The sequence below is a fragment of the Ranitomeya variabilis genome, chromosome 4 (assembly GCF_051348905.1).
Source record: "Ranitomeya variabilis isolate aRanVar5 chromosome 4, aRanVar5.hap1, whole genome shotgun sequence".
NCBI classification, from domain to species: Eukaryota; Metazoa; Chordata; class Amphibia; order Anura; family Dendrobatidae; genus Ranitomeya; species Ranitomeya variabilis.
In genome coordinates, this window is record NC_135235.1 from 693,029,127 (window position 1) to 693,053,357 (window position 24,231).

Genomic DNA, 24,231 nt, shown 5'->3' on the forward strand with positions numbered 1-24,231 from the left:
ACCCCTCAGTGGATTTCCTGGATGTTATGTCATTTTTGGCCTTTGTGAGCACCCCCTGTGGATAACCCCTGGCCGAGAATTTATTTTCCATTTCAGTTAGCCTAACCTGTTTGGTGTCCCTATTGGAGACAATCCTGTCCACCCTTTGGAACTGTGACTTAGGAATAGAGTTTTTTATGGATGGGGGGTGGCAACTGGTGAAATGTAGTAGGCCATTCCTATCTGTAGGTTTGGTGAATAGGTCTATGCCAAGTGTCCCCCCCCTCTCCCGATAAATCGAGGTGTCCAGGAAACTGATTCTGTTTGTATCGTATTGTATGGAAAATTTGAGTTCAGGCCAGATGTTGTTGATGTGATTATCAAAGGTTATAAGTGACTCCATAGGTCCATCCCAGATGCAAAAAATGTCATCAATATATCTCCGCCAAGTGATACAGTGAGCTAAGAACAGGGGATGACCATATACAAAGTCGTTTTCGAAGGCTGCCATGTATGCAACAGCATATGGAGGCGCTACATTAGAGCCCATTGCTGTGCCTTGTTGCTGGACATAGAAGGAATCTTGGAACATAAAGTAGTTCTCTCTAAGCACCAAGTCCAAAAGGTCAGCACAGAAATGACGAATTTTCATGTCTACCCCGGCCTCACTTAAAAGTCTATCCGTGGCTGCCAAACCTTTTTCATGGATGATGGACGTATAAAGGCTATTGACGTCCCACGTAATCAATAGACAGGTGGGGGAGAGGGGGCCCAGAGACCTGATGACCTTGATAAAATCGTTAGTATCAAGTAAAAAAGATCGGGTGGTTTTAACCAATGGGGTGATGATTTTTTCCAATATGATGGCCAATGGAGATAAAACGGAGTCCGTTAGTGCCACAATAGGTCGTCCTGGGGGTTTTATCAATCTCTTGTGAATTTTGGGCAAAATGTAAAATATAGGGGTGATGGGGTCTGTTTTGATGAGGAAATCCCCTATTTTAGTATCAATAGTGCCCGACTGGAGATGGTACTCCACAATTGGTTTAATTTTTTGGATTAGTTGGTTTAATGGATTCTGTGCTATTTTTTTGTATACTGAAGTGTCATTTAGTTGCCTAAATACCTCCTCCAGATAGTCAGACTTATCCATGATCACGGTAGCACCACCCTTGTCCGCTGGTTTAATTATAAGAGAATTATCTGCTGACAATTGGTCCAGAGATAATTTCTCAGACTGTGACAAATTAGTATGACAGTGAAAAAACCCTTGTTCCACCCCCCGAGTAAATACATGAATGTCTTTTTCCACCAAGGACACAAACGTCTCTACTGGTGGATTATCACGTGGTGGCATGAAGGAGCTGGAAGTCCTTAGTCCCAACCCCCGGAGTTCAAGAAGAGGGGCGTTTCCCTGGGATGATGAAGTCAACACAGGTGGTTTGTTAGAGAAGTGGACCCGTAATCGGAGGTTCCGAAAAAACCTCTGTAGGTCCATGTTCAATTCAAAGGAGTTGAATTTATACATAGGGCAAAATGATAAGCCCTTTTGAAGTAAGGATAGTTGATGTGGATCCAGGTTCTTGGAGGAGATGTTAATCACCAGCGGGAGGTCCTTACCTGAGAGCGTGTTGACATCTGGCTTCTGGACTCCCCTGCGACATTGGCCCCCCCGCCTCGTCTTCCTTTCTGGCGACTGCGGCCGTGTCCTAAAAAAGAATGGGAGGTAGAAGTATTTGAGGTGCCGGGTCTGCTCTCGGTGGAACCAGAAGAGCTGAGGGAGCTGTGTCGTCTGGTGAAATGCCGAGTATCCCGCCACTGATATACGCGGTTTTGTAAATAGTCTTCTGTATCCCTCAAGAATTTTGATCTTTTCTTTTTCTCCAACTCCAACCTGTGTGTTCGCAGCATGTCTTGATTCTTTATCTTGAGTTCTTGAAACTCCTCCTGAGGTAGGGTACTGGACAATTGGTTTTCGATTGCATTTATCTGGGCATTCACTGTGTCTAGGTTTTTTTGCAGGTAGGAAAGGGTTAACGTCATCAGGTCTGCCGAACATTTGTTAAGGATATGTTCAAATTTTGTACAATAGTCCTTATCTTCCCTGAAAAATGTAGGTTGTAAGGAGACCTGCAGGCCTCTCGGGATCCGTTGGACCCGAAGGTATTCAGCTAGTGTGATAATATGGAGCTCCAAATTAATAGCTCTTCTGGACTCACGTTCCAGGTCTCGATTCTTGAGTTCCTGGGTGGGAATCTGAAGAAAATCACTAGGGGCGGTCACTTTAGAAAGGATTTCCGCCACTTCCGTTGCATTGAAGGAAAAAGTCTCATTAGACATCGTCCAGGGTGCCCGTGTAAGGAAGTATTCAAATATAGAAATAGTCCACGGCACTCAAGGTTCCTTGGTGGTGCACAAGTAGGGTATCCAACCCGTATACAAACAAAAAAAGCACTTGGCACTCAGAGATTCATTTGCAAAAAAACGTGAGAGTTTTTTATTTATTTATGCGACCAGATCAAGAGTGTTTAAACGTTTTCGGTCATAAGACCTTCATCAGAAACATCTCTCATGAAACTGAAAAATATGTAAACAACAATTACAAGATTGTAAAAGACATCTGATATACAATTGATTAACAGATTTGTACATAAAAGGAGAACAAGTCTGGTTACAACGAATGTTTTGTACAGAAGAGATCAGCACATGATGAATAAATAAATAAATAAACAGTCAATAACAACCGTGACGGTCAGGAAAAAAATCCAGACTGGTGATCCATGAGTCGTAGAATTCTCAGGTTAGGCTATAGGAAGCTGTGAACGTGGATAAGGATAACAAGCAATTGCACACCCTTAATGCCGAGATTAACAACAACTTGAGCAAATGCCCAAAAGGATACTGTGAGAGCAGTGCTGCAGGGTGTCTGATGGTGGCACTAGGAGCAAGAGTGCAGGGTGAATACCTACAATAGAAATGTGACATTGTGAATGAACAGAGGAGAGTCAAATGGATAGGGTGAACTCCAGCAATATATGTACGCCCACCCCGTATAAAGGTACTACCATGTATATAGCGCATACTACACTATGATATAGTATCCCCAACCAGGAGTGCTAATAATGTCTAATGGTGACATAAGCTAGAGACCACAGCAGAGAAAGTTTATATACACTACCTGGAGGCAGGATTGCGCAATACATAAGCCAGAGAGGCCCACATGTATGTAAAACTCTCACGTTTTTTTGCAAATGAATCTCTGAGTGCCAAGTGCTTTTTTTGTTTTTTTTTGTTTATATTTCCGTATGCGCCCGATCTCCTCGGGTAATGAGGCTCAGCGTGTGGGCCTGGTGTTGTCATTGTTAAGCGGGGATCCCCAAGCATGGGTGTTTTCTTTGTCATCTGATTCTGCTGCATTTGACTCTGTGGAGAGTTTTTTTTCCTCTCTTGGAAAAATCTACAATGAACCTGACAGAATGGCTCTAGCAGAATCTAAGATATGCACTATTCGCCAGGGGGAGCGAGTTGCAGAGGATTACTGTTCTGAATTTCGTCCCTGGGCGATCGATACACAATGGAATGATCCAGCATTGCGGAGTCAGTTTATTCATGGGGTTTCTGGAAGGGTTAAAAAAGCCCTTCTGATGTACGAGACTCCTGCTTCTCTAGATTCCGCTATGAGTCTGGTTGTCCGCATTGATCGCCGTTTGCGTCAGGGGGAGCATGAGACACCGCCTATGGGAGAGGGTTTAGGTTCACGTGAGGTTGCTGCAGGTGAGCCCACGGAGCCTATGCATATCGCAGGGGTGTCAGATGTGAAGCGTCGAGTCCCTGAGCTCAGGAAGCAGGGAGCCTGTTTTTACTGTGGTAAAACTGGTCATTTTATTAACATCTGTCCTCTGCTGTCTAAGAAAAACGCAACGGCGGAAAACTTCTAAGCTCAGAGGGTGTGGAGGAGACCAATCTGAGCTTATGTATATCCTCCATGGTGGTTTCTCAATGCATGCTCCCTGCTAAGGTTTATATCGCTGGCAGTGAGCTGCCAATTACTGTTTTTGTGGATAGTGGTTCAGCCACAAATCTTATTGATGAGGAGTTTGCGCGCACAGCAGGTTTTAGGATTGAAAAACTGTCTCATCCTATCCGCGTGGTCACCATCAATGCTGCTCCTCTCTCTCAGGGGGAGATTACTGAATTTGTGGCTGAGGTGAAACTCCACATTGGGGTTCTACATTCCGAGCGGGTTACATGTAAGGTGCTCAGGAATCTTCCTGCTCAGGTGGTTTTGGGTTTTCCTTGGTTGTCTATGCACAACCCGGTAATTGACTGGAAAACTCAGGACATAATTCAGTGGAGCGAGTTCTGCCAGGAGAATTGCCTGGCCACATGTGTGGCTGCGGTGACTTCAAGCGTTCCGGAGTCACTTCTGGATTTTGTGGATGTGTTCTCTGAGAAGGGTTGTTCAGAGTTGCCACCACATCGGCCCTATGACTGTTCTATCAGGTTTAAACCAGGGGCCAAGTTGCCTAAAGCAAGGATGTTTAACATCTCCGGTCCGGAGAGACAAGCGTTAAAAGATTATATTGCTGAAAGCTTGAGCAAGGGGCACATCAGGCCGTCATCCTCGCCGGTGGCAGCAGGGTTCTTCTTCGTGAAGAAGAAAGATGGCGGATTACGCCCGTGTTTGGACTTCAGGGAGTTGAACCAGATTACGGTTCGTGATCCATACCCTATGCCACTGATACCAGATTTGTTCAACCAGGTGGCGGGTGCTAAGTGGTTTACCAAGCTTGACCTCAGGGGGGCGTACAACCTCATAAGAGTCCGTCAAGGTGATGAGTGGAAGACGGCTTTTAATACCCCTGAGGGTCATTTTGAAAATTTGGTGATGCCATTTGGGTTGACTAACGCACCAGCAGTGTTCCAACATTTCATCAATGATGTGTTCTTTCATGTTTTGGGGAAATTCGTTATCGTGTACCTAGATGACATTCTCATATATTCTTGCGACCGTGATGCTCATTTAGATCATGTCAGGCAGGTGTTACAGCTTCTCAGAGAGAATAAGCTGTATGCTAAACTTGAGAAATGTGTATTTTTACTCTTCGCCATGACAGCACCCTACTGGAGAGAGGGATCCGCCCTGCAGGAACAGGAAACCTATTGAGAAACAAAAGGGGGGCGGTCCGCCTTTCCTCCTCAGTTTAGGTTTCCTGTTCCTGCGGGAACGACAGGACTTCGTTATGGGAAACATACCTGGGCTAGCATGCCGCCTGCGCGGTGTCCGAGAGAACGGCAGGGGCTGCGGCTCAGAAGCAGCGTCGGGGGAGTTCCGTTAGACGGCTCCCTCCTCGTCTGATGGAGCGGGCAGACGGCCGGGTCCGGGGAGGGCCGACCGGCGTCCTTCCCAGCGTGCGGTGTGGCAGCATGACCAGGAGCCGGGTAAGGTGATCCTCCATTGCGGCCCGGCGCTGAATCCCGGGCCGCACATGCGCCGACCACCGCAATACAGGCTACCCCGGAAGTGAATCATGGACTTCCGGGGCGCCCAGGCCGGATCCAAGGCGGGGGGAAGCCGGCGCCGATCTGCGCATGCGCAAAAAAAAAATTTTGGCGCACTATTTAAATCGCTCACAAACATTAGAACGGCGATGCAGAGATGTCATCCCCAGGTGCCATGGACCCCACAGCTGGAGATCCAGTACCCCCCGCCAAAGATCACGCCAGAGGATCCTCGGACACCGCTCGTAAAAGTGACGGTTCCAGAACAGGATCTCGGCCTTCTGATCCGGTATTATTTGCTTCACTGGGTGAGTTGTGAACTCTGCCTATTAAGCTGACGCTGTCTCCCTATTTCTCTCTCTTTTCCCTTTCTCTCTCTACTTATACGCTTAGAGCAAAAAACGACAAAAAACGAAGCACAGGGAATGTGCCTTGTGTAACCAGCCCCTTCCTGACTCATACCCCAAAAAGCTTTGCAAGGACTGCTTTAAGGAAACAACACAGGAAGCAGCAGTGTCCATTACGGGCCATTATTAGAGAGGAGCTAAAAAATATGACCCAGGACAAACCGCGTAGTGCTAAGTCTAAAACACCGACACTTGTGTCAGACTCCGACAGTGACCAACCTATACTGTCAGACGCCTCCCTGTCATCATGTTCAGCATCATCATCCTCATCAGAGATCGAGGGACGCTCATGTTTTCCCTTAGACAGTGTGGACAACTTGGTAAAGTCAATCCGAAATACCATGGGGTGTGAAGAGTCTAAGGGTGCGCAATCCGCGCAGGACATAATGTTCGCGGGTTTGGCAGACAGAAAGAGGAGATGTTTTCCAGTTATACCAGCAGTGAAAACATTAATTAAAAGAGAGTGGGAGAAGCAGGATCAGAGAAGCTTTCTACCCTCACCGTCAAAACGTAAATATCCGTTCAGTGACGAGGAGCTTCTTACATGGACCAAAGTCCCTAAGGTCGACACTGCTGTAGCTTCTACCTCTAAGCAATCCACTCTACCTGTGGAGGATGCAGGACTACTAGTCGATCCTTTGGATCGTAAGGCTGAATCATCCCTTAAACGTTCTTGGGAAGCGGCTACAGGAATATTCAAACCTGCAGTAGCCAGCACTTATATCCAAAAGAAAAGGGAGGTACCACGCAAAGGAAGTATAAAATTCAAATTGTTTTATTAAAGATAATTAAAAGCAAAAAGAAATATTTAGACAAACACATATTGGAACAAGGGTGTAGGAACAAGGCAGAGTGGCCCCACAGCAGTCCACATAAAGGTCAAATAACCAAGCATATACATATAGACATAATGAACTTGTACTAAATATACGATAAAGTTCTATGCAACAGCAGGCTCAGGATTTGTACTAGCAAATATCGCTGAAATTAATTCTATATAGATAGATATCATGGCTCATAGAAATATATAGGTATGTCCCATAGATGTTATGCTGCACGTATATGTGTATTGAAAGAATATATGACCAAAATCGTAAGGTAAGTAGTGAATTAATAAAGTGTCAGTGCATGCACAGGATTGACCATCAGGCCTGTGGACAATAATAAAGGGACAACGCAAGAGCAATGAAAAATAATAAGAGCACTCAATATCATATAACTACCTGCTGGCGAGAGGGCTGCGGTGTGGGAATGAACCCCGACGCGCGTTTCGCAACGTAGCTTCTTCCTGGGGGTAGTGGTAATACAGGGGGCATGGTGCAGGCCTTTTATGTGCAGCGGTTATCTCGGCGCTTAGCGTCCATCAGACACAAGACAGGAAGCGGTGGGTCCGGCGTCCCACGTCATCCAGTCCCGCCCACCTCCGACGCGTCAGAGGAGTGAGGGACAAGACGACGCTGAGGGACACGTTACCACGGCAACCCAAGATGGCCGACGGGCGCAAGCGCACTGCGCTGTAGCAAGGAAGCAGTGTAAGGAGAATCCTAAACGCAGAGAACAAATCTGGTACCGTGTACAGCCGAAGGGGAGAGACATAGTAGGTGAGGGGAATATGTGCACAATCCATGAATAAGTGGGTATGGCAATGAATCCAGTAAGAGTGTAAGTGTTACTAAATAAATAGGAGAATAGTAAATATGTAGTAAAAGAGATGTGAATAGACATGTAAAGACTCATGTCATAAAAATGACATATACAGTCAAAGATTAAAGTGTACAAAGTGCAAAGTACATAGTAGGTGCATATTTGTAATTCATGAATAAAAGTGCAAGTATAACATTAAAGCTGATAAAAGATGTATAAAAGTGCCACTAAGTATAAAAAATTTTACATAAATAAAAAAAGCGAATAAGTACATATAGAAAATACATATAATAAAAAAGAGAAGTGACTGGACACGTGAACATACCAACAATTATCATAAATATACATACAAACAACTATACGACTATACAGTAATAAATGGATATACAGAGATAATAACAGTGAAATTAATAGTCATTTCATATATAAATAAATGAAATCCAATTAGATAATATTGTATGAAGGATGTAGGTAGACAGCAGCTGATCAGATCATGTTCTCATGCAAAGGACGTAAACCACTAAGAGGGAGATAACACAAACAATTAATACTCATAAATACAAAAAAGCGGTTAAAAAGCATAAAAATACATATAATTAGATAAGGGGTGTGTGGATGCACACACAAACAGCCGAATCATTAAAAATTAAAAACAAAAAAGGAACACAGCAACATAACCCAAATAACAATTTTTAAAGAAAAGGAGCAAAGCTCATAACTTCGTTTAAGCCCTTAGGTTGGAGTGAGCCAATTTTTGAGATCCATTTTGTCTCAAGTTGGGCCAGTCTGGTTTTAGTATTGCCACCTCTCGAGTCCACCAGAATTCTATCAATACCAATTACCCTCAATCCATTCGGATCACAGTTGTGGGCTAGTTTGAAATGCCGCGGTATAGGTTTTAAAAGTGTCAGGTCAGTAATCCCACAGGCACTGGCTATGTCCCGAACATGTTCACGAGTCCGTATCCTGAGTTGTCTGGACGTCATACCCACATAAATCAAGTGGCACGGACATGTGGCATAATAGATCACACAGTCCGTGCCACACGTAATGTTGTGGGTGATACGAAAACTCTTGCCATATATGTCCTTAAATTCCTGGGCCCTGTCCATGTTGCGACAGGCCAGACACTTTTTGCAGGGGAAAAAACCCCATTTGGGTCCTCTGGTGCTAAAAGCATTGCGATTGGTGGTCCCCTTATATTGGCTATGAACCAGTATGTCTTTGAGGTTCCGAGACCTCCTGTATGTAATTGTAGGAGTCACAGAGATATTTTGTGCCAAGAGGGGGTCATTTGTGATAATAGGCCAGAACTTAGACAAGGCTTGTCTCATTGGTTTCCATTTTTCATTATAGTCCGATATAAATCTCACCGTAGCTTGCGTGTTAGATGCATTTTTTGGTTTTAATTTCAACAACTCCTGCCTAGATTTCTTATCTGCTCTAGACCAACCCTGTTTAATCACCCGATTTGAGTATCCTCTTTCCACGAACCGTTGCGCCAGCTCAGACGATTGAGTTTGAAATGAGGATTCAGTAGAACAAATTCTCCTGGTTCTTAGGAACTGCCCATAAGGGATACTATCCTTGAGTGGTCTAGGGTGTGAAGAAGTGGCGTGCAAAACCGAATTAACGGATGTTTCCTTCCTGAAGACCTCAGTATGTAGGAAGCCGTCCTCACCTTTGAAGATTTTTGTATCCAAAAATTCAATAGCTGACTGACTATACTTATGGGTCAACTTGATATTTAGTGAATTATCATTCAGAATTTGGATGAAAGAAATTAAATCCTCCTCAGAACCCTGCCAGATGACAAAAATGTCATCTATAAATCGTACCCAGGTACAAACTTTCTCAATCGAAGGGATAGTGTTAGTTAGGAAGATATCACGCTCCCATGACCCCATAAACAAATTTGCATATGAGGGCGCAAATGCAGCCCCCATAGCAGTCCCCTGTAATTGGAGGTACAGAATTTCCTTGAATATGAAGAAGTTGTGAGTGAGTGCATATTCCAGTAATGTGATGAGAAACTCAATTAGGTCATTATCACAACTGGACATATGGAGGAAACTTCTAACTGCCTCAATACCATCATTGTGGCGGATAGACGTGTACAAAGACTCAACGTCTAGGGTTACCAACCACATATCGGTTTCAAGAGGGATGTCCATCAGTTTACGGAGTACGTCACCCGTATCTTGAATATAAGATGGAAGGCATTCAACCATAGGTTTTAAATGGAAGTCAAGGAATTTATTAATCTGTTCACAAAGTCCACCCCCCCCTGATACAATGGGACGTCCAGGGGGGTTAGTGGTGGACTTATGCACTTTAGGGAGTAAGTATAAACACGGTGTCCGTGGTGTCTCCGGAACCAAGCCATCCATAATTTCTTTTGATATGGTGCCGTTGTAGAATGCTTGTTCCACCAAATCTCTCAATTGATTTTGGTAAATGGTCGTGGGATTAAAAGTGAGACGTTTATAGCAGTTTGAATCCCTCAATTGCCTATATGCTTCTCTTTCATACATCGGGGAAGGCCACAAGACAATGTTTCCCCCTTTATCAGAGGGTTTGATTACAATATTATCAAGAGATCTCAATTCCTTAAGGGCCATCCTCTGTTTTCTCGTCAAATTGTCATGTTGTATCCCAGTAGGGATACGACGAAATTCATCAGCAACCAAACGGACAAATAAGTCAATGTCAGGATAGAGACTAAGTGATGGGAACTTTTTAGGTTTAAATGCCATAAATTTACTCAGTGGATGTTGGAGTCTCATTGCTTAGTTCTTCCAGTATGGCTATAGTTTCTAGCCAGCACTTGCGCGGCCCGGTCAGTGATCATCTGGATTGATCAATTAGACCAGCAAATTGAAAACAAAAGCTCGAGAGAGAAACTACGAGCAGCCATTCCTTTAATACGAGGAGCAGCAGCCTTTATGGCAGACGCCTCCGCCGACTCACTCCGTTTAGCAGCAAGATCTGCGGGCCTTGTGAATAACGCAAGAAGAGCTCTATGGATGAAGAGTTGGAAAGGGGACGCGCAATCTAAATCCAAAATATGCGCAATCCCATGTGAGGGTGAGTACCTCTTTGGTAAAACCTTAGACGAGATACTCAAGAAAGCAAAGGACAGGAAGAAAGCTTTTCCTGAATCCTCTATTCCCTTTTACAGGAGAGCCTTTAAGAGGAGGCCGTTTGGCAAGAGGAGACAAACAGATAGGTCTACAACATGGACCCCTAAAGACGACAAGCAGAGAGGTACCATGTTTAGAAGACCCAACCCCCCAAAAGACAACAAATACTGAGGATATACCAGTTGGGGGCAGACTTAAGTTTTTTACCACTCAATGGGAGAAAATAACATCTAGCTCGTGGGTTTTAAATATCATCCGAGATGGAATTAAATTAAAATTCTCTTGTGTTCCCCATGAGTCTTATATTATAACATCTCTCAGCTCGCCTATACAGCAACAGGCTCTAGAGCTTGAAATTCAAACCCTAATATCAAAACGGGTCCTAGTCCAAGTGCCGGTGGGACAGGAGGGTAGGGGATTCTACTCTCCCCTATTCCTAATTTCTAAGCCCGACGGTTCTTTCAGGACAATCATAAACCTTAGAAAACTCAATTCATTCATTGAAAACTATACATTTAAAATGGAATCCATTAGGTCCACCATAAAGCTCCTATTCCCAAACTGTATGATGGGGGGCATTGATCTAAAGGATGCTTACTATCATCTCCCCATTCATGACAGATACCAAAAATTCCTCAGAGTGGCGGTAAAAATCAACAACGAGGTTCGTCACTTCCAGTATGCGGCCTTACCCTTCGGCCTCTCAACAGCGCCGAGGATCTTCACCAAGATAATGCTAGAGGTGATGGCATACCTACGCCAGAAGGAGACTTTGATTGTGCCCTATCTGGATGACTTTCTGGTAATAGGAAATTCAGTTACTCAATGTACTGATCGTTTAGCTCACGCAATTTCCTCTCTACAGGACCTGGGCTGGATAATCAATACCGACAAATCCAGACTCACTCCGCTTTCCCGTCAGGCGTTCTTGGGGTTCCAGTTAGACTCCATATCTCAAAAGTGTCTTCTGCCGCAGGTAAAGGTTCTACTGATCAGACACAAAGTCCTAGCTGCAATAAATAATCCGCGTATATCCCTAAGACAAGCTATGTCGTTATTAGGGTCTCTTATCTCTTGTATACCAGCAGTGAGATGGGCTCAACACCATACTCGAACACTACAACATCAAGTTTTACAAGAGGATAGACGGTTATTTGGGCGCCTAAATGCAAAAATAACCTTATCTCAGGAGGTTTTAACTTCCTTAGAATGGTGGCTAGACTCAAACCATTTGATGAGTGGGGTTCCATGGGCAATAACGCCATCTCATACCATAACCACTGACGCCAGTCCTCATGGATTGGGCGCTCATATGGGAAATGATTATTGCCAGGGGTCATGGAGCATGGAGGAAAGCGGCAGCTCCTCTAACTTTAAAGAACTGAATCCTGTAAAATACGCCTTATATCATTTCCTCCCACAGCTTCGGGGGAAAGACGTCAGAGTCCTATCCGACAACACCACCACAGTGGCGTATCTAAATCGGCAAGGAGGTACGCGATCAGAGACTCTGATGTCTTCTGCTACAGAAATCTTAAATCTAGCAGAAAGTCACCTAACATCCCTTACTGCACTGCACATAAGAGGAGCAAACAATCAGCAGGCGGACTTTTTAAGCCGACACACCCTGAGACAAGGAGAGTGGTGTCTAAACCAGCAAATATTTCTGGACATAATATCTCTTTGGGGCCGTCCTCAGATAGATCTCTTCGCCACAAGGAAAAACAGAAAAGTCCGGAGATTTGCTTCTCTATCTCCAGCGGATCATCCGGACATTCTGGACGCTCTCCAAGCCCCTTGGCAGTTCAGTCTGGCGTACGCGTTTCCTCCGATCATATTGCTACCTCAAGTTATACGCAAAATCAGAGAAGGGGCGAGAGTTGTACTGATAGCTCCATTCTGGCCCAAGAGACCATGGTTCTCATGGCTACAGACCATGTCGGTCTCAGATCCTTGGGTCCTCCCCTCAACGCCCAACCTTCTCTTCCAGGGTCCGTTTTTCCACCCTCAGGTGGACAATCTCCACCTGACGGCCTGGAACTTGAGAGGCAGATGCTAAGATCGAGAGGATTCTCGGGGGGTTTAATTGATACGCTTCTCCATAGTAGAAAACCCTCCACCACAAAAATCTATACAAGAGTATGGAAAACATTTTTTCAATTCCATACATCTACCAACACATCAGAGATTCCGATACATTCTATCTTGGAGTTTCTTCAAAAAGGGAGAGAACTAGGTCTAACTGTAAACACCTTAAAGGTTCATGTTTCAGCACTAGGAGCCCTCTATGGCCATAACATCGCGGGGGATAGATGGGTATCCAGATTTATTACGGCCTGCGAAAGAATGAATCCAGTTAACATACCTAGGATTCCACCCTGGGATTTAAATTTAGTCTTACAAGCCCTAACAGACTCTCCATTCGAGCCAATAGACTCAATACCAATTAAATGTCTATCACTAAAAACGGCCCTCTTGGTAGCACTGACTTCAGCTAGGAGAATCAGTGACATCCAAGCACTCTCTATAGATCCACCTTTTTTGTTAACCTTTCAGGATAAGTTAATTCTTAAACCAGACCCTTCCTACCTGCCCAAAGTAGCGAAAAAATTCCACAGGTCACAAGAAATAATCTTGCCCACTTTCTTCAGTAATCCATCCACTCCTGAAGAACAAAAATATCATACTCTAGACGTTAAAAGAGTAGTGTTAAAATACATTGAAAAGACCAGCAGCTGGCGACAGAGTAGGGCTCTGTTTATTTCCTTCCAGGGTGTCAAGAAGGGTCATGGAGTAACAAAAAGCACCTTATCCCGGTGGATCAGAGAGTCTATCAAACTGGCTTACTCCGCGAGGAAAGAAAACCCTCCGGAAGGCATAACGGCACACTCTACCAGAGCGATGGCATCCTCCTGGGCAGAGAGGGGAGACGTCCCGATTGAAACTATATGTAAGGCGGCAACTTGGTCAAATCCTTCTACATTCTATAACCACTATAGGCTAGACCTATCGTCAACTTCTGACCTAGACTTTGGCAGGACTGTCCTCAGCACGGTGGTCCCCTCCCTAGGTGATGGTCTCTGAAAGATCTCCAGTAGGGTGCTGTCGTGGCGAAGAGTAAAAAGCCGGATTACTCACCGGTAATGCTCTTTTAGTGAGTCCACGACAGCACCCTCTTACATCCCTCCCTAGATTAATATAATACATATTATTTGAGTAAAATCCTTTTAATCATAAGCAAATAAGTTTAAACAATGAAATAAATGATATTTGCCTAATACTGGCGGTCCTCCGGGTACTCTGAAATCAAAACTGAGGAGGAAAGGCGGACCGCCCCCCTTTTGTTTCTCAATAGGTTTCCTGTTCCTGCAGGGCGGATCCCTCTCTCCAGTAGGGTGCTGTCGTGGACTCACTAAAAGAGCATTACCGGTGAGTAATCCGGCTTTTTTGTTCAGGAGTTGCCTTTCTTGGGTTATATTGTGTCTGCTTCTGGTTTTAAAATGGACGTCGCTAAGGTGCAAGCGGTGCTGCATTGGGAACGTCCTGATAACCTGAAAGCACTTCAGCGGTTCCTTGGGTTTTCTAACTACTATAGGAAATTTATCAAGGATTTTTCCATCATTGCTAAACCGCTAACTGACATGACTAAAAAGGGTACCAATTTCTCCATTTGGCCTGAGGCTGCTGTGCGCGCATTTGAATTTCTTAAAGGGCCACTGTCACCCCCTCCAGCTGTTATAAACTAAAAGAGCCACCTTGTGCAGCAGTAATGCTGCATTCTAACAAGGTGGCTCTTTTAGTTTTTGCTTCTGTTATTCCCTCAATAAAGGTATTTATAATTTTCCCTAAATACCTGTCTTTGTACCTGGAGGCAGGTCCGAAGCCTCCTCTGTGAAGCCCCCAACTGCCGTCACTCATCTCTTCTGGGGCGATGGTCGCCGCCCCCTGCACGCTGTTCTTCTTAAATCCGGCGCTTGCGCTGTGCGTGCCTGCCTGGGGCAGGCGCAGTGTTCATTGGCCGTCATAGCTCAGATGCCGGGTGCCTGACTGCGCCTGTGCGGGCAGTGCGGCCATCCTGTTACTGAATCCCTGCCCCGCACTGTGTTATGCATTATGCACAGTGCGGGGCTGGGATTCCTGGGCATGCGCACTGCGCTTGTCAGACGCTCCCCCTGGTTCCCCGCCTTCCAGCGTCGGTCTGTGCAGGAATCTGCCCAGGAATCCCAGCCCGTACTGTGCATAATGCATAACACAGTGCGGGGCGGGGATTCAGTAACAGCGTGGCCGCACTGCCCGCACAGGCGCAGTCAGGCACCCGGCATCTGAGCTATGATGGCCAATGAACACTGCGCCTGCCCCAGGCAGGCACGCACAGCGCAGGCGCCGGATTTAAGAAGAACAGCGCACAGGGGGCAGCGACCAGCGCCCCAGAAGAGATGAGTGACGGCAGTTGGGCGCTTCACAGAGGAGGCTTCGGACCTGCCTCCAAGTACAAAGATAGGTATTTGGGGAAAATTATAAAACGCTATATTGAGGGAATAACAGAAGCAAAAACTAAAAGAGTCACCTTGTTAGACTGCAGCATTACTGCTGCACAAGGTGGCTCTTTTAGTTTATAACGGCTGGAGGGGGGTGACAGTGGCCCTTTAAGAACAGTTTTGTTTCAGCCCCCATTCTTGTGCAGCCAGACGTATCAAAACCCTTTGTTGTGGAAGTCGATGCGTCTGAGGTTGGTGTGGGGGCGGTACTATCTCAAGGCTCATCTTTGAGTGTTTTTTTCCGTGCGCCTATTTTTCCAAGAAACTGTCGTCCGCCGAATGTAACTACGATATCGGCAATAGGGAGTTGTTGGCTATTAAGTTGGCCTTTGAGGAATGGCAACACTTCTTGGAGGGGTAGGTACATCAGGTTACTGTTATTACCGATCATAAGAATCTGCTGTATTTGGAGTCAGCCAAGCGTCTGTCCCCCAGGCAGGCTCACTGGCCATTGTTTTTCACGCGGTTCAATTTTGTTGTCACTTACAGACCGGGGTCTAAAAACACTAAGGCGGATGCTCTGTCCAGGTGTTTTCCAGGGGGAGAACCTCGGGGGATCCAGTACCCATCCTCCAAAAGGGTGTTGTGGTTTTGGCTCTCACTACCGAGGCTGAGGCTGAGATTGCCGAGGCTCAGGAGCAGGTACCATCTGAGCTTCCCATCAACAAATCTTTTGTACCGCTTCATCTCCGCTTAAAGGTTTTGGCGGAGCATCATGATGCTGTCCTGGCTGGCCACCCAGGGGTTAGAGGTACCTTGGAGTTGGTGTCACGTCGGTTTTGGTGGCCCAAGATCCGACAGGACGTGGTCTCATATGTGTCAGCTTGTACCACGTGCGCTAGGGCTAAGACGCCCCGCTCCCGTCCTGTTGGCACACTACTTCCTCTTGAGGTACCTAGTAAGCCATGGACGGAAATCTCCATGGATTTCATCACTGATTTGCCCTCCTCAGCTGGGAACACGGTCATCTTGGTGATAGTTGATCGGTTTTCAAAAATGTCGCACTTTGTGTCTTTGCCTTCGTTGCCTAACGCTAAGACTCTGTCTCAGGTATTTGTACAGGAGGTGGTCAGACTTCATGGGTTTCCGTCTGACATCGTGTCTGATAGGGGGTCTCAGTTTGTGGCAAAATTTTGGAAAGCATTTTGCTCATGGCTGGGGATCAAGTTGTCTCATTCTTCGGCGTTTCATCCTCAGTCAAATGGTCAGACTGAGCGTATGAACCAAAATTTGGAACAGTATTTACTCTGCTTTGTCTCTGATAACCAGGAGGAGTGGTCTACGTTCCTTCCTTTGGCTGAGTTTGCCATCAATAATCACCACCAGGAGTCATCTGGGGAGTCTCCGTTTTTTTGTGTTTACGGGCTACATCCTCAATTTTGTACTTTGAGTCAGAGGGGCTCTTCCTGCGTTCCGGAGGAGGACCAGTTAGGAGCACAATTGCCATCAGTCTGGAGGAGAGTTAAACAGCGCCTGTTGAGTGTGGGTGCTAGGTACAAACGTGTGGCTGACAGTAGGCGTGTGCCAGGTCCGGACCTGAGTGTGGATGACTGGGTGTGGTTATCCACAAAAAACATAAGACTCAAAATACCATCCCTTAAATTGGGTCCACGGTTTATTGGTCCATTTAAGGTCACCGCCGTCATTAACCCAGTAGCGTACCGATTGGAGCTCCCTACGGTGTATAAGATACACAACGTGTTCCACAGGTCTCTTCTAAAGAAGGTGGTGGGTTCTGTGGACGCAGCGCCTATGCCACCTCCAGTCTTGGTGGATGGTAATTTGGAATTTGAAGTCTCCAATGTTTTTGACTCTCATGTAGTGCTCCGCACTTTACAGTACTTGGTTCACTGGCGTGGTTATGGGCCTGAGGAGAGGTCCTGGGTACCAGCCTCGGACATTCATGCGGATCGGCTGGTCAGGTTTTTTCATCGTCGCCATCCAGACAAGCCGGGTCCTATAAGCCGTGAGGGCCCTGGGGTCCCTCGTAGAAGGCGGGGTACTGTCATGTCGGACGCTGTTCAGACCAGGTCGTTCGACAGATAGCGGTAATTCCGCTTTTGACCACTATGTGCTCATTGGTGTCGGCTAGATTTTATCTAGCTGTTCCGGGGTTAATTTACCTGATCCTCGGATTGGAAGCTGGGCCATGCCCATTGCCTTTAAATAGTTCTCCTGATCATTGGGCGTCGCCGGTTATAGCTACTGTCTTGTGCGTTGTTATCTCGGTCTGGAGTGGAGAGCTGGTTGTTGGAGATTCAGGCTGTGTTCACACGTTGCAGATTATTCGCGTTTTTTTCGCGTTTTTTCCCTATAAAAACGCTATAAAACCGCAAATAATCTGCTTATATTATGCATCCTATCATTTTTAATGAATTCAGCACTTTTTGTACACATGATGCGTTTTTTTCCGCGGTAAAAACGCATCGCGGTAAAAAACGCAGCATGTTCATTAATTTTGCGGTTTTTTTGCGGATTTCCCACTTAAAATGCATTGGGATATGTCCGGAAAAAAACGCATCAAAAACGCGTCACAAACGCGGTAAAAACGCGCAAAAAACGCATGCGGGTTTCTAGCAGATTTCTTGCAGAAAATTTCAGGTTTTCCTCAGGAATTTTCTGCAAGAATTCCTGAACGTGTGCACATAGCCTCATTGTTGGTGGTGTATTTTCCTTTGTCTTATTTACTCCTTCCTATATTTGTATTTATTTTGCCCTGCACATTTATAGTGTATTCCTGAGTGACTGCGGCGTGGTGTATATTTTCCTTTATCCTTGTCTGTGCTAACTGTGGGTATTGGTGTATTACCTCTTCACTGGGTGGTGGGCGCAGGTTTCAGCCTAGGGTTGAAACAGAAGACAGGGTGAGGTTCGAGGCCTGGACATGCACACCATCAGTGTAAACTCCAGGTAGAGGGTCAGTCAGGATTTCCCTAGTCTGAGGGAAATTGCAGGGGCCCGGGTTATTAGCTCTCGCTCACCTAGTCTACCCGTGACATCCATTTTGGAATTTATAACTCACAGTGGATTATTCTATGGGAGTAGTGACTATTTTGACTCCACAGCCTCTTTACAGAAATTAGTTTGCACTGGATGTTGCAACGTGAAAATTGCACATTGCTACTATTTTATTATCCAACACATAGTTCCCAGATTGTGCTTCTGGAGACACACACACACACCGAACTTAAGTGGGTTCATCTCACTATAGTAATGCCAAATATATTGATGCTAAATGTGGTTTGGGCACACTGCAAGGCTCAGAAGCGAGTAGAAATTTGACTTTGGGAGAGCGGATATTGCTTGATAGGTTTATGGAAGCCATGTTGCTTTTTAAGAGCTTTTGAGCCACTAATAATGTGGAAACCTTTGTTTTTCCACTGACAGATGATGGACCTTAGTGGTGTCTTGTATTTCATGAGATGAGTAGAAGTTTTGTTGGTATAATTTTTGCCTACATAACATTGTTTGGTGGCTTTTTATTCCATATTTGGGAGGCAGAATGAACAATCCATTGAACACCACGATCCACTGGTTCATGCTGTGAGGCTTTCGATTAGACTGTGAACTGTCATTGTCTTGGTGAATAATTCAATATTTTTACATAACTTGTAATTTTTACTGACTGCTTAAGTAGAAATGTTCAAAAGTATAAAATTTGAGGTTATTTTATTCAAAATTCATAATTTGTTTTCTTTTTAGCAGATGACTGTACCAGGAGATCAGAGGGACAGCTGACCTCTTCAATGTTTAAATCAGATGATCTTGAGATCACACAGGATATAATTGAAGTGAATGCCATTACTTCAGATATACAATCATCTCTTCACAGCAATGATATGTCATCTGATGGTTTGAAACAGGTTCTGTCTTCTGGTTCATTACCAACTACTGAGGAAGATCAAAGTAATAATATAAGCATTAAAAAACTAATTGATTCTAAAGGAAAGAAGCCATTTTCATATTCAGAATATGGAAATAGTTTTCTCGAAAAGACTTTTCTTAAACATGAAAAAATTCACACAGCAGAGAATAGATTTTCATGTTCAGAATGTGGGAAATGTTTTAACCACAAATCAGATTTTGTTAAGCACCATATAACTCATACAGGGGAGAAACCTTTTTCCTGTTCAGAATGTGGGAAATGTTTTAACCAGAAATCAAATTTGGTTACGCACCAAAGAACTCACAAAGGGGAGAAACCTTTTTCCTGTTCAGAATGTGGGAAATGTTTTAAACGGAAATCAGATTTGGTTAATCACCATAGAACTCATGCAGAGGGGAAACCTTTTTCCTGTTCAGAATGTGGGAAATGTTTTAACCAGAAATCAGATTTGGTTAATCACCAAAGAACTCACACAGGGGAGAAACCTTTTTCCTGTTCAGAATGTGGGAAATGTTTTACCCGGAAATTAAATTTGGTTAATCACCAAAGAACTCACAGAGGGGAGAAGCCTTTTTCTTGTTCAGAATGTGGGAAATGTTTTACAGATAAATCATATTTGGTTAAGCACAAGAGACTTCACACAGGAGAGAAGCCTTATTCATGTTCAGAATGTGGGAAATGTTTTAACCAGAAATCATATTTGGTTAATCACCATAGAACTCATACAGGGGAGAAGCCGTTTTGCTGTTCAGAATGTGGGAAATGTTTTAAACAGAAAAGTGATTTGGTTAGACACCAGAGAATTCACACAGGGGAGAGGCCTTTTTCCTGTTCAGAATGTGGAAAATGTTTTGTGCAGAAAACATCTCTTCTTAGTCACCAAAGAAGTTGCACAGGGGAGAAAACTTTTTCATGTTCAGAATGTGGGAAATATTTTAACTGAAAATTGTGTCTTCTTAAAGGGGTTGACCACTACAAGGACATCGACTTGTCATTCCTCATGTTTGGCCATGTTAAAATAAAACATTCAATGTACAGCAATGATCAGTACTAAATATGTTGAACAGCCATGTCAGACTCAGCTGCCACCTTGGAAAAACATTCGCTAACTAACTTTGCAGCTAATGAGATGCCTTTATGGGAGTTCTATCCAGAATGGAGACATAAAATGACATCAGAGCCATTAGCAGGTATGGTTAGCATACACAAACATTAATAGGAATAGCTGCAGGGCATTGTGAGAGTGAATAAGTGGTGTCTTATAGTAGTAAGTAGTGTCTGTGACAAGGACAATACAGTAGTCAATATGTTTAGAGTTATGTGAGTAACGACATTAGTTAAATGGGTCCTGGGGATTTATGGATTGTAATGGAGTTTGGTAAAATACTCCTAAATATTGTCATGTTGTATTATCACTTTCTTTATGGTCTTTCCCAGCAGTATGAGGTTAGAATGTATACACGTTTTGCCTCAATATGTAGTTCCTTTGTTTAACTATATATAAAAAGCCCAAACGAGGTCTTCTCTATATTCAGGAGTAGAAATCAGCAACATAGCCTACTCTCATAAACAAAATTTCAGTGTGAAATACAATATCTTTATTTCAAGAAAACATAAAAACATGTAAAAAGAAGAGATTATGCAGAGAAAAATCATTGGGAAAGTACTGTATATACTCGAGTATAAGCCGACCCGAGTATCAGCCGAGACCCCTAATTTTGCCACGAAAAACTGGGAAAACGTATTGACTCGAGTATAAGCGTAGAGTGGGAAATGCAGCTGCTACTAGTAAATTTCAAAAATAAAAATAGATACGAATAAAAGTGAAATTGATTGAGACATCAGTAGGTTAAGTGTTTTTGAATATCCATATTGAATCAGGAGACCAATATAATGCCCCATATAATACAGTTCATGATGAGCCCCATAAGATGCTCCATACAAAATACGCCCCATATAATGCTCCATAACGTTCATGATGGGCCCCATAAGATGCTCCATATTAAAATATGCCCCATATAGCTGCATAAAAAGTTAATGATGGCCCCATAAGATTCTCAATAGAATATTATGCCCCATCTAATGCTGCATAAAAGGTTGATGGCCCCATAAGATGCTCCATAGAATATTATGCCCCATATAATGCTGCATAAAAAGTTGATTGCCCAATATTATGCCCCATATAATGCTGCACAAAGGTTGATGGCCCCATAAGATGCTGCATAGATTATGCCCCATATAATGCTGCAGAAAGGTTGATGGCCCCATAAGATGCTCCATAGATTATGCCCAATATAATGGCGCACAAAGGATGATGGCCCCATAAGATGGTCCATAGATTATGCCCCATATAATGCTGCAAAAAGGTTGATGGCCCCATAAGATGCTCCATAGATTATGCTCCATATAATGTTGCGCAAAAGTTGATTGCCCCATAAGATGCTTCATAGCATATTATGCCCCATATAATGCTGCACAAAGGTTGATGGCCCCATAAGATGCTTCATAGCATATTATGCCCCATATGCTACTGTTGCTGCGATTAAAAAAGAAAAAAAAAAAAGACATACTCACCTCTTATCGCTCAGGCCCACGACACCTGCGATAATCACCTGTCCCCGTTCCACCACAACGTATGTCTTCCGGCTCTCTGCAGTGACTGTTCAGGCAGAGGGCACGCACTAACCCGTAATCGTGCCCTCTGACCTGAACATCACAGCCAGAGGACGTGGAAGACAGAGCCCGGCGGTGGAACGGGGACAGGTGAATATTGCATGGCTCACCCTCCCCCGTCATACTCGCCCCCTCCTGGCGCAGTCCCTGCTTCTCAGATGCGATGGTCTCTGGCGCCGGCAGCTTGTTCCTGTATTCAGCGGTCACATGGTACCGCTCATTAAAGTAATGAATATGTGCTCCATATTAATTACTTTAATGAACGGTACCATGTGACCTCTGTACACAGGAACAAGCTTCCGGGATCAGAGATCATCTGAGAAGCAAGGACCGCGCCGGAGCAGGTGAGTATATTGTGACAGCAGCAGCTCTCCCTCTCCCGCTGCCCCTCTGGGACAATGACTCGAGTATAAGCCGAGAGGGCCACTTTTAGCCTAAGAAAAGGGGCTGAAAATCTCTGCTTATACTATTGAGTATATACACGGTATATAAAACTTAGTTGAATCTATAGTATAGTTTAGTAAAACCCTTTTACATATATATATAATTTTAAGTGGAAAGCCCATATGAAAAAAGTATTACAATTATACACCATATCATCCTATATCATTAAAGGGAATCTGTCACCCCCAAAATCGTTCTTGAGCTGCGGCCACCGGCATCGGGTGCTTATATACAGCATTCTGTAATGTAGATAAGCCCCCAATGTATCCTGAAAGATGAGAAATATATTATTCTCACCCAGAGGCAGTCCCGCTGCGTTCCGGGTCCGATGGGCATCGCGGTCCGGGTCCGGAACCTCCTATCTTCATACGATGACGTCCTCTTCTTGCCTTCCTGCCGTGGCTCCGGCGCAGGTGTATTTTGTCTGCCCTGTTGAGGGCAGAGCAAAGTACTGCAGTGCGCAGGTGCCAGGAAAGGTCAGAGAGGCCCAGCTCCTGCGCACTGCAGTACTTTGCTCTGCCCTCAACAGGGCAGACAAAGTACTCCTGCGCCAGAGCTGCGGCAAGAAGAGGATGTCATCGCATGAAGATAGGAGGCGCCGGACTGGACCTCAACGCCCATCAGAACCGGACTGCAGCGGGACCGCCCCTGGGTGAGTATAATATAACCTTTATTTCTCATCTTTCAGGTTACATCGGGGGCTTATCTACAGCATTACAGAATGCTGTAGATAAGCCCCTGATGCCGGTGGCCGCAGCTCATATACGATTTTGGGGGTGACAGGTTCCCTTTAACAAGCTCTGGTGTAAGGTTTCCACTGAGTGGTAAATAGCATTTCACAATAAACCCATATACAAAACAATATATAGAACGGGTTTACAATCCACACATGAATAAATATTACATTGTAGACTAAAAGTGACAGTGCTCATGTAAATATTCAAAAATATTACACGCAATAAATTCCATAGGGCATGTGTGGCATTATGGGCATGACACGGTCACTGCTTCAAATAAAGTCTTCATTGCTAGTGCATAAGCAGCAGAACGTGGCAGAAACCCTTTCTGAGGAAGCATTAGAAGTGAAACGTGTGTAAAAGGGCATATCTGGGTAATGTAATCATCTCTATAGATCTGTCTTGTCTGTGTATGCCTCTTTGGTATATGGACATTGTGGGGTTTTCACTGTTCTACTGCTTCTTGATTTATGCACTAGCAATGAAGTCTCTATTTGAAGCAGTGAAAGTATCAAAATACTATTTTGACTTCACAAACTCATTCCCTGTGATTATGTGGATGTGTCTGGCCTAAGAGACAATCAACAAGTTTGGTTTATAAATTAGCTATAAATTATCAAATATATTTTAGCCCCCCCCAGGGCCGTATTTAGGGTTTCTGCTGCCCTAGGCACTTTTAGTGCTACCTCCCCCTTTGGTGGGTATGACACTATCGGCAGTGACTTTAGCAAGAATCGCTGATATGAAAGTCGCCTTTTGCAGCAGATCCGTCAGTTTTTCTGCGTGTGCCGCGTAACGGATCACTTACAGCAACACTGTGTTCGGCCTCATTCATTCCCTATGGGATTTGTGGCACTTGCCATGATCTGGCAAATGCGGTACCATACCTCCCAACTTTTGCCGCGGCAAATTTTAGGCCACGCCTCTGACCACACCCGTTTCACAACTAGTCACACCCATATCCACGTCCCAACCACAGCCGTTTAGCACTGCTGATCACACTGTTTTATATACAATAATTATAAACGAAACAATATGGCCACAGTGCTCCATACTGTATAATGGCCACACATGATGCTCCATACTGTATAATAGCCACATGATGCTCCATACTGTATAATGACCACACAGTGCTCTATACTGTATAATGGCCACACATGATGCTCAATACTGTATAATGACCACACATGATGCTCCATACTGTATAACGGCCACACAAGATGCTCAATACCGTATAATGGCCACACATGATGCTCCATACTGTATAATGACCCCCCC

The 24,231-nt window shown here is 44.5% G+C and overlaps 2 protein-coding genes across 2 annotated transcripts in view; one reads left to right on the forward strand and one right to left on the reverse strand.

Moving 5' to 3' along the window:
• Positions 1-21,959, forward strand: part of LOC143767687 (uncharacterized) — a 30,976-nt gene extending 9,017 nt beyond the window's left edge. Inside the window, exon 7 of the mRNA XM_077256172.1 lies at positions 18,916-21,959. Coding sequence (XP_077112287.1) covers positions 18,916-20,042 — 1,127 coding nt within the window. The 3' untranslated portion in view covers positions 20,043-21,959. The remainder of the gene's footprint in view (positions 1-18,915) is intronic.
• Positions 1-24,231, reverse strand: part of LOC143767646 (uncharacterized) — a 383,745-nt gene that overhangs the window by 215,472 nt on the left and 144,042 nt on the right. The window lies entirely within an intron of this gene.